The following is a 12,645-nucleotide window of genomic DNA, read 5'->3' as shown; positions in this document are numbered from 1 at the left end:
ACATCATTTATGTACTGTAAGTGTGTGGGTGGCTTCTAAAGACCTGATCATCATCCACACACTTACAGTACATAAATACATCATTTATGTACTGTAAGTGTGTGGATGGCTTCTAAAGACCTGATGATGCTCTAACTAGAGCGAAACACGTGTAGCCCGTTTAATTACATGTTGTGAGACCGTGACTTTGTGTTTTTATTTGTTTTTCGTCAATTTCGATTAAGACCGAAGAAACTAATAAAAACGATGAAGAGGTTAAAAAATTAAAAACTAGAACTTCATCATAGGCGAGCAGCCGCCATGCAGAACAGCTTGAAAGAGGAAGTGGAATAGGCCAAAATTAGTAAAGACAAAATTGTAATTACTTTTGACTTACAACAAACACTTCCTACACCAAACCTAACTGTTGGTCCAGCCTTTTATCTGCGGAAGGCTTGGACCTAGAATCTTGGTGTCCATGACTGCGTAAGTGGAAAAGCAGCCATGTTCATGTGGCCGGAAACAACGGCAAAGCGAGGTAGTGAAGAAATCGCTAGTATTCTGCTAAAATATTTCTCTTCCAAAGACATAACTGGCCAAAAAGATCTTGTGATTTTTACAGATAATTGCGGGGGCCAGAATAAAAATTGGCAAATCGTATCACTCTGGTCGCAGCTCGTGAGAGAAAATAAATTTAGAAGCATCGAGCATAGATTTCTTATTTCCGGCCACACTTATCGACCATGTGATCGTGACTTTGCGCTCATAGAGAAGCATCAAAGATACTTGGGCCAAATTTATTCTCCAGAAGACTGGTTTAAAGCTGTGCAAAAAAAGCAAACGGGTAAATCCATTCGAAGTAGTCGTTATGGAACAAAGTGATTTTTTTCTTTTGGAAGCATGTCTATAGCAAAGAAAAACGTTACTGATGATAAAGAACCTTTACATTTTAATAGGGTACTATGTTTCCGCTTCGAGTCTCAAAATCCGAATGTAATGTTGGTGAAACATAAACTAAACGGTAATTTTAAACCAGTTAATATCGGAAAACGCGGAAATAGGCTTTGCCAACAGGCCTACGGAATTTTAAAAAACTTGGAAAAAAAAAATGATAAGCCTGTAGAGCTACAAAGTAAGAAAGTAATGACTTGAAGAAGCTCATGCAATATATCCCTCCCGTGAACCAAACCTTTTACCTAAATATTTTGAAAACAGCTTCTAATTCAGCTAATGTGGATGCAGGAACAGAAAAAAATGACGTGGAATGTGTTGATGGTGATCCCAATAATCTAGATTTTGACGAAGAGTTTTAGAAATAAAGTTTATTTTTTATTTTTTAAATCAGAATCAATCAACAAGTTTTTTTTCACGTTTTTTTGTGTACTACTTACATATCTTATTCAGATGTTATTTGTGGCAACTTAAAATATTTTATTGCTATTAAGATGTGGTTCTATGTATTTTTATTGCAAAAATATAGCATATGTTTTTGAAAACATAAAGGTCACAAGCCACATTTTTTTTCCATTGTTGAAATATATTCTTTTTTAAAAACAAATTACCAATTATTTTCTTTAAAATTAATAAATAAACCCATCTTCCATAAAGATCACATAGAACCGTTTGCTTGAAAACATATCTCTGATTTCAGGATTTAACCAAAAGGCCAAATGTGGCTTATGTACCTTGTTCCCCCGAGCGCTTCATATATCAATATATTTTACTATTTTTAGTCTACCTACCACCTCCTGAAGCTACACCTATAACTTATGCAAAAGATTAGCTTCAAGCCATGCATTTCTAATGCTAATTTTTTTTTAAAAACTGTTGGGAAAAATATCCACTCACATGAAAGATCCTTTAAGAAGACATCCACTGCACAGTATACTCCACTTAATGCAATTACTTTCTAATAATGTCTTTATTTTTTAACTTAACACTATATTTTACGTATAACATGAATTTTTCCATTTCTTCTTACACTTTATTTGCCATATCTTCACTTTCTTCAACCAATTCCGCTTTTAATTCACGTTTGGACTTCGCCAGCATCATTTTATGTTTGCGACATTTCATATGCACCTCATACTGCCTCTCTCCCACTAATATTTTCTTGCAAACTTCACAGATATAAGTTTCTTCTAAAGTATTGGGTATTGAATATAAATCTTCTCGCATAGGAATCGGTTCAATATCGCACTTTTTTCTCGAAATAAAACTATCCACTATATGAAATGCAGGTTTAGTCACGTTTTCATTCCACTCTGATACGTTAGTCGTATCGAGACCGTACATAGGAGGTACCTAAAACAGTTTAAGACTGATAATGTTTTTTGCTTAATTATACGGTGATATTTTCGAAAATTGCATACAGATAAAAATCTTATCGTTCCTTGGAGACTGAATTTAAATTTAAAGCAAAAAAATGGTTATTATGCAAATTCCTGATAAGATACTTTTTCTGTTAAACAAGCACTTCTAGACACTAAATTATGAAATAAGGTCATGCAAAATGGTTTACATTGATGTATTAATAACGCCGAAATAATCCTATTCAACTTATGAAAGCCAATAAACAGAAATTTATTAATTTTATTAATATTTCCTAAAATATTACTTTAGGCATGGAATGTGTTGGATAAGGATGGTTACACAAATATATCGTTTTACAATACAGATCGTGTTTTCGTTCGTTACTTATAGGAAACCGCATAGAGGCGAAATTTTGCAACGTCGCGAGTGTACGAGTGCCTGCGACAGAGCACCGCCCCGGCCGGCCCGAGGACGGGATTAGTGAACATCTGACTTTCGTGGGAGCTGCGTCGTTTGGCGACAAAATGTCCCAAAATATTACGCGAAAATCCAGGCATTTTTAAAATATTTATTCTAATGCGGGTTTTACAGACATGACAATGTGTAAAACCGGCATAGAATTCTAATCTTAAAATGCTGTGTTTTGCATAATGCTAATTGCATAAAATTAAAGCGTTATTCTAATAAAAAATAAAATATCAACTCTAAAAATATAATAAAAAATCAGAAATAAAACGTCGCACTTCCAAAAGAGTTTCAGGTAAAATGGAATTGGCACCTTCGACACCTCTAAATTTGTTGGCCTACTAAATTCATGCTTGTAAATGGTCTGCTTAAGGTAACCCCACAGATAAAAGTAATTTGGAGACAAATCTGGAGATCTAGGAGGCCATTTAATATCGCCAGTCCCACTAATAAGGCGTTTAGGAAAAGTATTTGTTAAAAATTCTTTTACCCTAGCCGCGTTATGAGCAGGACAGCCATCTTGTTGAAAATAAACCGATCCCAGGTCTACATCAGGTAGGATTTGAATGACAGGAAGAACTTGGTTTTGCAGCAACTCAAGGTACTTTTGGGCATTTAAAGTGCCATTAATAAAAAATGGCCCTATAACATTGTCGCCCAAAATACCTGCCTAAACATTCAATTTCTGGGGATACTGGGTACGAAACTGAAAACTTCTGTGCTCATTTTCCTGAGTCCAATAACGAACAATGGAAGGATTGTGTTTGCCATGTAATGGAAAAGAAGATTCATCAGAAAAGAAAGTATTTTTTAAAAAATATTCGTTTTCATTTGCCTTTTCCATCATGGCTTCACAAAATTCCATTCTTCGCTACTGGTCTTCAGGAAATATTTCCTGAGTTTTTGAATACTTGAAACATTTGTACCCATATTTTTTCCAGATACGAGCAACAGTTTTATTGCTCATTCCCAGTTCCTCTCCAACACTTCCAGTAGACCGTGTCGAATCAAGTTCTAGGGTACTGCAAACCATTTTTTCCCGACGTTCTAATATATCCTGGACCACTTCAACAGGTTTGTGTGGCATTTTTTACAATCTTGAAGACAAAAAGATGTCTCAAAATTTGTAATCACATTTAAAACCGTTTTTGCACAAGGAATCGGTCTATTCTCAAATGTCACTGAAAACAAATCTCTACGTTGTACTGCCGAATTGCCTCCATAAAACCATTTAATTAGTTGAACTCTTTCGGAAGGGGTATAAACAGCCATAGTGAAAAAAAACACGAAAATAACGCTCAAAAATTATTAATGCAACGTGCAGTAACTCAGCAAAGTGAGATCTGCTGACTCCCGGTTCAAAAAATAAAAACGAAAAATTCCGCCGCCTGCAAGCCGCAACCAAGCGGTGTTGCCATTATTTTGGGTAATACGTAGCTCACGATAACACGATCTGTATATCATTGCTGAAAATACTAAGAAAACAAAACAAAAATAAAATGAAATCAACGCCTTTGTTTTTACCCAGAATTTAAGTTTCAATTGAATATCTCAAAACACAAATTCATAAATCTTTATCCTTCCATTTTAAATATTATAATTCGGATTTATTTGTTTAAAAGCCATATTTTACACATCGTTTAATCATTTTCAATTTTAAATTCAATTCATAGATTTCAAGTCTATATTTATTTCCATTTTCAAATATTTTTGGTATAATAATTTTTTTGTAGTTACAGTTCTTCGATCTTTGCCAAAACCTCAACGAACGTGCACTTCATGTCCTTAAATTACCTAATTTTGTTATAAAATGCGTAAGAGCAAAATTCTTCAAAAGGTATTGTCACATTTCAATTGGTAATCTAGTAAATGAAAGATTATACTCAAGCCTTACTAAGCCCAAAAATCCATCACATTCAAGCTTAACAAGAATATTTATTTTAATTTAAGGCTTTACAATACTTGGAGTTATCTATCCAAAAAACGAAAAGCACAGATTAATCCAAACCAACTAACAAGTAAACTGGAATTTATAATATTTGACTAATTGAATATTTCCTAAATAATAATCAATATGAAAGTAGGTACAAAATGTATCAAAATTGAAGTAAAAAGTAGTCAGAACCGATAATAAGTCTATGATTACTTAAAAAGGAAAGTAATGAAACTAATAAAAATTAAGCATCAAGTTGCCTTAAATGTCCTCTAAATATATTAATAGTGTAAAAAAGAATAAATCTGCATTAGAATTTGCAAGTTTAAATGTATTAAAATTTCTAGCACATTTAAATAATGGAGAGTTTAAAATAAATAGTTGGAAAAGTTCCTGGAAATATTAAAAGTTTGCCTGTTACGCAGAATGTAAGGGATAAATAAGTTTTCTAAACAGAAACGAGAATAAATTTGATTATTAGTACTCCTATATGCAAAAACTAGATTTAAAAAATTCTAGTTTTTCTACAGACTCCATGCCGTAAAATTATAAGTTTTCGCTATAACTGAGAAAATGCCTAGGTCGATTAAATCTAAAATGTAATATATTTAGAAATTTACGTTGTACTCTTTCCAAATGATCAATATATTTGTGATACATCGGACTCCAAACGAATGTTGCATAATGTAATAAAATTATGATTTAATATTGCTAAAGAATTGATTTAATATTGATTGATGATTTAATATTGCTAAGAAATTATTTATTATTACTAAAACCGGTAGTTATTCGAGATATGCATCCTACATGTTTAATCGCTTTTTAAATATAAAATTGTCTTGATATAAGATAGAAATATCTGACTGCAATGTTTGAAGATCTTATAGATTTTTAATAGCCTTATATATTTTCAAATCATGAATGAACAAAATGTAAATACTATCAGAAAAATATTTTCCAATGTCATTTAAAAAAACCGAAAATAATATCGGAACCAAGTGAGATCCTTGAGGTGTTCCTGAACTCAACTTTAATTTGTTTTTAACACCATTTGTTACAACTTATTGAGATCATTGTACACCGCGCATTTTGTTCATGTTCTGAACGAATGGTATCAAAGTAGTAAGGGCCGATATTTGCTGGAAAAATCCATGTCAAATGACATAAATTACTTCTTTTATTCCAAAAAAGAGTTGAAATGAGCAATTCAAAGAGCTTTCCGAAGTGGCTCAATAAGGAAATTAGTCTATAATTCGTCACAGGTAAAAATAGGTACGATTTGGGCGACTTTCCAAACTATAGAAAATGTGCATTTTTTACATAGATTGATCAAATAAAACTGTAATGGCTCAGAAAGACTAGGACTATATTTCAAAAAAATTGAAGGAATATCATCAGGTCCAGGATCCTTTTTAGAGTCAACAGATAATATTGTGGCTCCTCATTCATGTTCTTCTACATGATTGGGTAGAGTGATAGATGGTTCAAATCATTATTAATCAAATCTTCATTATTTGATGCTTCCAAATTATTAAATTTATTTTAAAGGAATATTTTTCGTATTCTTTTGTTATGTAGGAAAGATTAAAAGTATTGTATATCTTTCCTAATATTTTCTTCAGGCAAATTTATGTATGCCTTGTAGCCCTATTAATATTTTTTTATCCACTCTCACCTGAATTAGAGCAGCTACCATAGTCGGTGTAACTTTTCAATAGTTTCCAATGTTTGTGTGCTTGTGATTTATTTTCTATTAAACCTATAGTAAGTTTGGAAATCTATAATGGGTCTTGATTTTTAATAATGTTTATCCTTGAATTATGTTTTGTAAAAGTTTCATCTAAAATTTTATACAAAGTGTTTATATTAATATTTATATCAGTAAAATATATTGTGCTATTGGAGACGAAATTTTTTCATTGATTGTGATATAGTTGGCGCTATATCATATATTGATATATACAGTGGTGGCCAACTAATTAGAAACAGTGTGAATAAATTAATAAAAATCATAAATCTTTCGTAAATAAAATTGTTTATTCTTAAATTTCTCGCCCATTGTCGTAACTAACATTTACCTTTAATATTACCATAAATTTAGTGGATTTGTCTTCACTTATATACTTTAAAAAAAAAAAAATTTATACAAATATTGAATTGGACAACTAATTAGAAACCAAAGAATTATCAATTTAAAAAAACAAAATAAGAACTCTAAACCCTAAATAAATCAATATTTTGTAGCAAATCCCTTATTTTCAATGACAGCTCTACATCTCCTGGGCATTGACTCCACCAGATGTTGACATCTCGCTAGTGGTATCGATTTCCACGCCTGCTCTGCTTCTTCCGCCAGATCTTTAAGGTTTTTAATATTTTTATGTTCTACAAGTTTTTTCAGGTCTCTCCAAAGATTCTCAATGGGATTGAGATCCGGACTACATGAGGGCCAATCAAGTACATCAACATGGATATCGTCAAACCATTTTTTTACAGACTTAGCCGTGTGCTTGGGATCATTGTCTTGTTGCATGTGGTTCTCCATAATATCTTTACATTTTTCTTGGTCAAGAATACCGTCAATTTTCACTAATGGACCAACACCACGCCAGGAAAAACATCCCCATAATTTTATATTTCCACCTCCATGTTTGACTGTGCTGGTTGTATACTTCGGATTATTTTCCGCACCCCTTGGTCTTCTCACAAATATTCTACCATCACTACGAATGCGATTTATTTTTGTCTCATCAGACCATAATACTTTTTTCCACTCTTTTATGGTCCAATTAATATGGTCCTTGGCGAATTTTAATCTAGCCTGGCGATTTTTCTTCTTTAGCAGTGGTTTCTTGCGGGATACTCGTCCAAATAGGTTGGCCTCATTAAGTCGTCGTCTTATAGTTTGTGATGATATCGCGATAGCTGGAGAAAGTTTTTCTTTAATCTGGTTGGAGGTTAAAAATTGATTCATTTTAGCCATTCGAACAATAGTTTCATCAGTTCGTTAGCTGGTTTTTTTAGATCTTCTCTTGCGTGGAATATTTTCGTACGTTTTATGTTCTTTTATGTGTTTGAGTGCATAGAAAACCATTTTTTTTTTGAACATTTTAGGTGGTCAGCTATTTTACTATAAGTCCAACCTCTTTCCCTTAGCGTAAAAATTATTTTACGCATTAACGGATCACAATTTTTTTTCTACCCATTTTAAACTGTGGAAGACACAAAGACAAGGCTTGTAGATACAAAAAACACAAATTGTTACCAGTACAAAGGTTTCAAATGAACTATACGCGCGTTTATTTTCGTCGTTTCTAAGTAGATGGCCAACTGTGTTTTCTATAAATTTTGTTTATATTCTGCATTCCTTACAAATTTCTTAGTGGAATGTCTATAAATAAATTATATATTGCTGTTGTGATGAACAATCAAAATTTTACAACAAGTTGGTTTTAATTTATTTTAAAGAACTGAAACATTGAATAAAGTATTTTTTTAAAATTTATTGAAAGTTTCTAATTAGTTGGCCACCACTGTATCATATTGATTGTGACATAGTTGGGATATACAGGGTGTCTCACGACGAATAGACGCAATCCATATCTCGGAAACAAATGTTTCAAAAATTTTGAAAATTTGGCAACATGGCACAGTCGATGGGGGCCACACAACTAAAATATTTTCACAGTTGTGACGTTTCCGGTTATACCGGAAGTAGGTGTCAACTTCGTTATTTTAAATGGAACACCCTATAAATTTTTACATTTTTGGATTCTACGTGAAGTTCTAGGTATATTTTGTGTATAATGTCCTATACCTAAGTGTAATCGTTTTTGACATATTTTGAATTTCATGTGAAAAACTATGTTTATAAGCCCTAACATAATTACCAATTACTCCCTTTTAGTAGCCTTTATTTATTGGTTAGTTTTGATTTTATTTTAAAGGAAGGATCGCCTTATAAGACTGTTTTAATATTTGGCTAAAAAAAAGATACAGGGAGGTCAAAAATTAGCATTAAAAATTAAAATGAAAAAATCATTAAAAGTAATTTTTTTAACCCCCTTTTAAAAAATTTTTATATTTTTTTCATAAAGATAATTAAAAATAAGGTTAACTTTGTATAAGGTTATCTAGTCCAAAAATTGATAGTTTTCGAAATATTGGCAGTTTAAATTAGGCCTAATATTGAGAGTCGCATAGTAACACGGCTCAAGGATTGTTGATGTTGGCCATGATGGTTGTCATAGTAACCGCTAGAAGCGGCAGTAAGATATTAGATTATAACAGAAATTTCAGTATTGCTTGTAATTTCGTAATTTTTTAAAAACTAATATGCCGGGGCGATTATTTAAATTTATAATAATACACACGAAGATTATTTAAATTTGTTTATTATCTATGGAGAATGTAACAAAGTTTTACCGAGAAAATGCCAAATATTTGCCGATAGATTCCCAGAAAAACAGAAACCATCATGTTACGCTATTAGGCAAATAATAGAAAATTGTACAAATTTTGCCAGAGTAACAAGGTATTTTAACAAATGTTCAAAATTTTCTTCTTGAACTTCTAAACATTTTTCACATCTGCGAATAAGCTGGTCATGAGTTGCCGCTCTAATTGACTCTGGAGATAAACTTTCAAATGCTTGTCTATTGTCTAACCCTTTCCATACAATCCTGCTGCGTTTTTAATGGATTGAAATAAACAATATTCTTTATTCTTCCCCAAATAAAATAATCTAGAGCAATTAAATCCGGAAAACGAGGAGGCCCCAAAATAGCCTAAATCCACTTGTCATTACATGATGCGTCTAAAATCAATCCCTTCCTCATTACAGGAAAGTTTTTGTGTGGTGGTGCACCATCATGTTGGTAAAAATTTTTTAATAAATGTTTCGGTGTTCTGCCAAGGGTAAATTCATTAAGTATTCTGTATCCAAGCTTTCTAGAATATTTAAATATCCTTCTCCTGTAAAAATTGATACAGAATTAAAAATTTAAACGTAATATGCATTAAATTTATAAGTGACTTGCTATTTAAGTTTTCTTCGTAAAAGTGTATTTTAATGTGTAATTTAATTATTAAAAAGTGTACATTTCTGTTATAATGCATTGTCTTACTGCCGCTTCTAGCAGTTACTATTTAAACTGGCAATACTTCAAAAACTATCAATTTTTGGACTAGATAACCTTATTTAAAGTTAACCTTATTTTTAATTATCTTTATGAAAAAATTATAAAAATAAGGGCTTTCTATTTAAAAAAATTGACTTTTAATGATTTTTTCATTTTAATTTTTAATGCTAGTTTTTGACCCCCCCCCCTATATCCTTTTTTAAGCCAAATATTAAAATAGTCTTTTAAAGTAGTCCTTCCTTTAAAATAAAACCGAAACTAAACAATAAATAAAGGCTACTAAAAGGGGGTAATCGGTAATTATGTTAGGGCTTATAAACATAGTTTTTCACATGAAATTAAAAATATCTCAAAAACGGTCACACTTAGGTATAGGATATTATACACAAAATATACCTAGAATTTCATGTGAAAGTCAAAAATGTAAAAATATATAGGGTGTTCCATTTAAAATAACGAAGTTGACACCTATTTCCGGGATAATCAGAAACGTCACAACTGTCAAAATATTTTAGTTGTGTAGCCCTCATTGACTGTGCCATGTTGCCAAATTTTCAAATTCTCTGAAAAATTTGTTTCCGAAATATCGATCGCGTCTATTCGTCGTGAGACACCCTGTATATATATTATTTTTTGTGGTGTGCCAATATTGCGTTTCGAATCGATATTACAGATTTGGGTATATCAGTAAATCCTCTAGCATCAAGACCTAATCTATGGTTTACTGAAGTAATAAAGACCCTAAATGATAAACCATCGAGTGATGTCACTCGAGCTAACACAGCATCCATAGAGTCATTATCGTTATCGTATGTTTCAGTCCCTTGAGGAAATTTGGCCACAGTACTAGAACTTGAATTTGTTTCTACAGTTGGTTGTTTTGAACATGACACATCCTGTTCTTTTTGGAATGAATGTTTTGAGTTATAATGAACATACATGCCTTTGGTAAAACCTCCTTTAATATCAAAAATTTTTTTACAGTGTTTACATTTCACAGTTAAGTTTTGTTTATTTTTTTAAATTAGAAAATGTTGCCACATGGAAGATTTTTCATAATTTTTCTTAAGGTGAGTGACACGTTCTGCTCAGTCAGCTAACCCAGGATTTAGTATGATGTATTTCAAAACTAAATGCCTAATTCTACCTCCACAAATTACTGATGTAAAGTTTATTATATAACGCTGATTAGAATTACCAACAAACAGCATAAAAACTAAAAACTCCACAAAAAAGATAAAATATAGCACACCTAATGTTTATTAAATACCGATCCAGAAATGACTGAAAAAGAATTAAGATTACGATTATCGATCTGCCCGGGGAATTTCCGATCTCTTTTACCACTATAGGCGCGGCCAATTATACGACACGAGTAGCAAACTGCACGTACGCACTCTATTAAATGTTGAAGGTCACAAATATCACGATCACTATTCTATTTAACAATCAAAATATTGCATGGTTTGGTCCTATACTTGACTTCTTATTAATAATTTTTGTCAAATAAAGATGTAGAATCGGGATAAAGTCGGTATTTTATCTTTCCCTTCACAATTTGAACTAAATAGTTATTCAATAGAGATTATCGCTCCATATCCTGTCCAAAGTATTAGCTGTGGAATATAAAATATTTCTTCCTATAAGAAGAATTCAGTATCGCCCTTTTTCTCGAAATAAATAAAACTGTCCATTTTATGAAATGCCGGTTTAGTTACATGATTACTTCACTGTGATACGCTAGTCGTATCGATGGCATATATAGGAGTTTAAAACTAAAATCTAAGACTAGAATCTAAAACAGTTTAAGACTTTTGTTTTTGGTATAATTATATGGTAATATTTTTAAAAAAATGCATATAGATAAAAATGTTATTGTTGTTTAAAGACTGAAATTAATTTTATGGTAAGAAAGATAAGATTTTTATGATGCAAATTCCAAATAAGATAAGCTATTTTTGAAGCAAACAAGAACTGCCAGGTGCTAGAAGCTGTGAGACAAGCGCGCAAGTCAATTCATATTGATGTAGGTTTAAAATTTTAATACTGGCAATTAAAACAAAATATTGGGAATTTGATTGGGAAAATCATTCTGTTGTTATTAAAATAAGCCCTATTGAAATACTATTGAGGTAGTTATTCAATTATTACTTCTATTTCATAACCACAAAAAATGAAATATCACCTTATTAAAACATTCTCAAAATCTCTATTTAAAAAAACCAAAAACAGATAAAAATCAAACCTCACCTGTCTATCTTTTCTTGCCAAAAACCTACTAATAGTCCACTTCGTCTGTTTTCTGGCATATCTCTTAGTAGCAATCTTTAACATTTTCAGAGATTCATTTAATATCTTTTTTCCTTGTTCCGTATTTTTTTCATCATCTTGCAACAAAAGGTAAGAGTGAAACTCCTTGAAGCCTATTGATTGGAAAATGCCTTTGGAATAATCTGCATCTACTCTACAAAGATTAATAAATTTCTGCTTTTCTTAGTTTTTGATGGAAAAAACTTACGTTTTATCTTTAAACCTTTCCTCGTTATAAAGTTTATGAAAACGTAGCAGCTCATCCAGCAGACCTTCCTCCAGCATTTTAGCTACCCTGTCATCTAATCTTTTGTCAAGGACATCCTACTAAAAAAAATAGCTTATTTTTGGAATGAGAAGTTGAAAAACTAAAGCTTATACTAAAAAATATTTAAATATGAACAAACAATGTAAATATTTAGAGTTAAATCTAATAAATTTATGAAAAAATTAGTGTAAATAAACTACCACATTGAAAAATCATGTTTTTCTTAATACTACACA

At 31.5% G+C, this 12,645-nt stretch overlaps 1 protein-coding gene across 2 annotated transcripts in view; it reads right to left on the bottom strand.

The window, feature by feature from the left end:
• Positions 1-12,645, bottom strand: part of LOC126741112 (tRNA dimethylallyltransferase) — a 114,808-nt gene that overhangs the window by 98,230 nt on the left and 3,933 nt on the right. Inside the window, exons 4-6 of one of the 2 annotated variants that reach the window (XR_007662115.1) lie at positions 12,350-12,465; positions 12,082-12,295; positions 1,828-2,283 (exon numbers count right to left, since the gene is read on the bottom strand). Coding sequence is in view for 1 of the 2 variants with exons in the window: in XM_050447447.1 (XP_050303404.1) it covers positions 1,961-2,283; positions 12,082-12,295; positions 12,350-12,465 (653 nt within the window). In the remaining variant the exon portion in view is untranslated. The remainder of the gene's footprint in view (positions 1-1,827; positions 2,284-12,081; positions 12,296-12,349; positions 12,466-12,645) is intronic. The other variant, XM_050447447.1, reaches the window with a different exon arrangement.

This window comes from Anthonomus grandis, chromosome 1, assembly GCF_022605725.1.
Source record: "Anthonomus grandis grandis chromosome 1, icAntGran1.3, whole genome shotgun sequence".
In the NCBI taxonomy this organism is placed as follows: domain Eukaryota; kingdom Metazoa; phylum Arthropoda; class Insecta; order Coleoptera; family Curculionidae; genus Anthonomus; species Anthonomus grandis.
The sequence above is the reverse complement of the archived record's forward strand: the minus strand, read 5'-3'. Positions and strand labels throughout refer to the sequence as shown.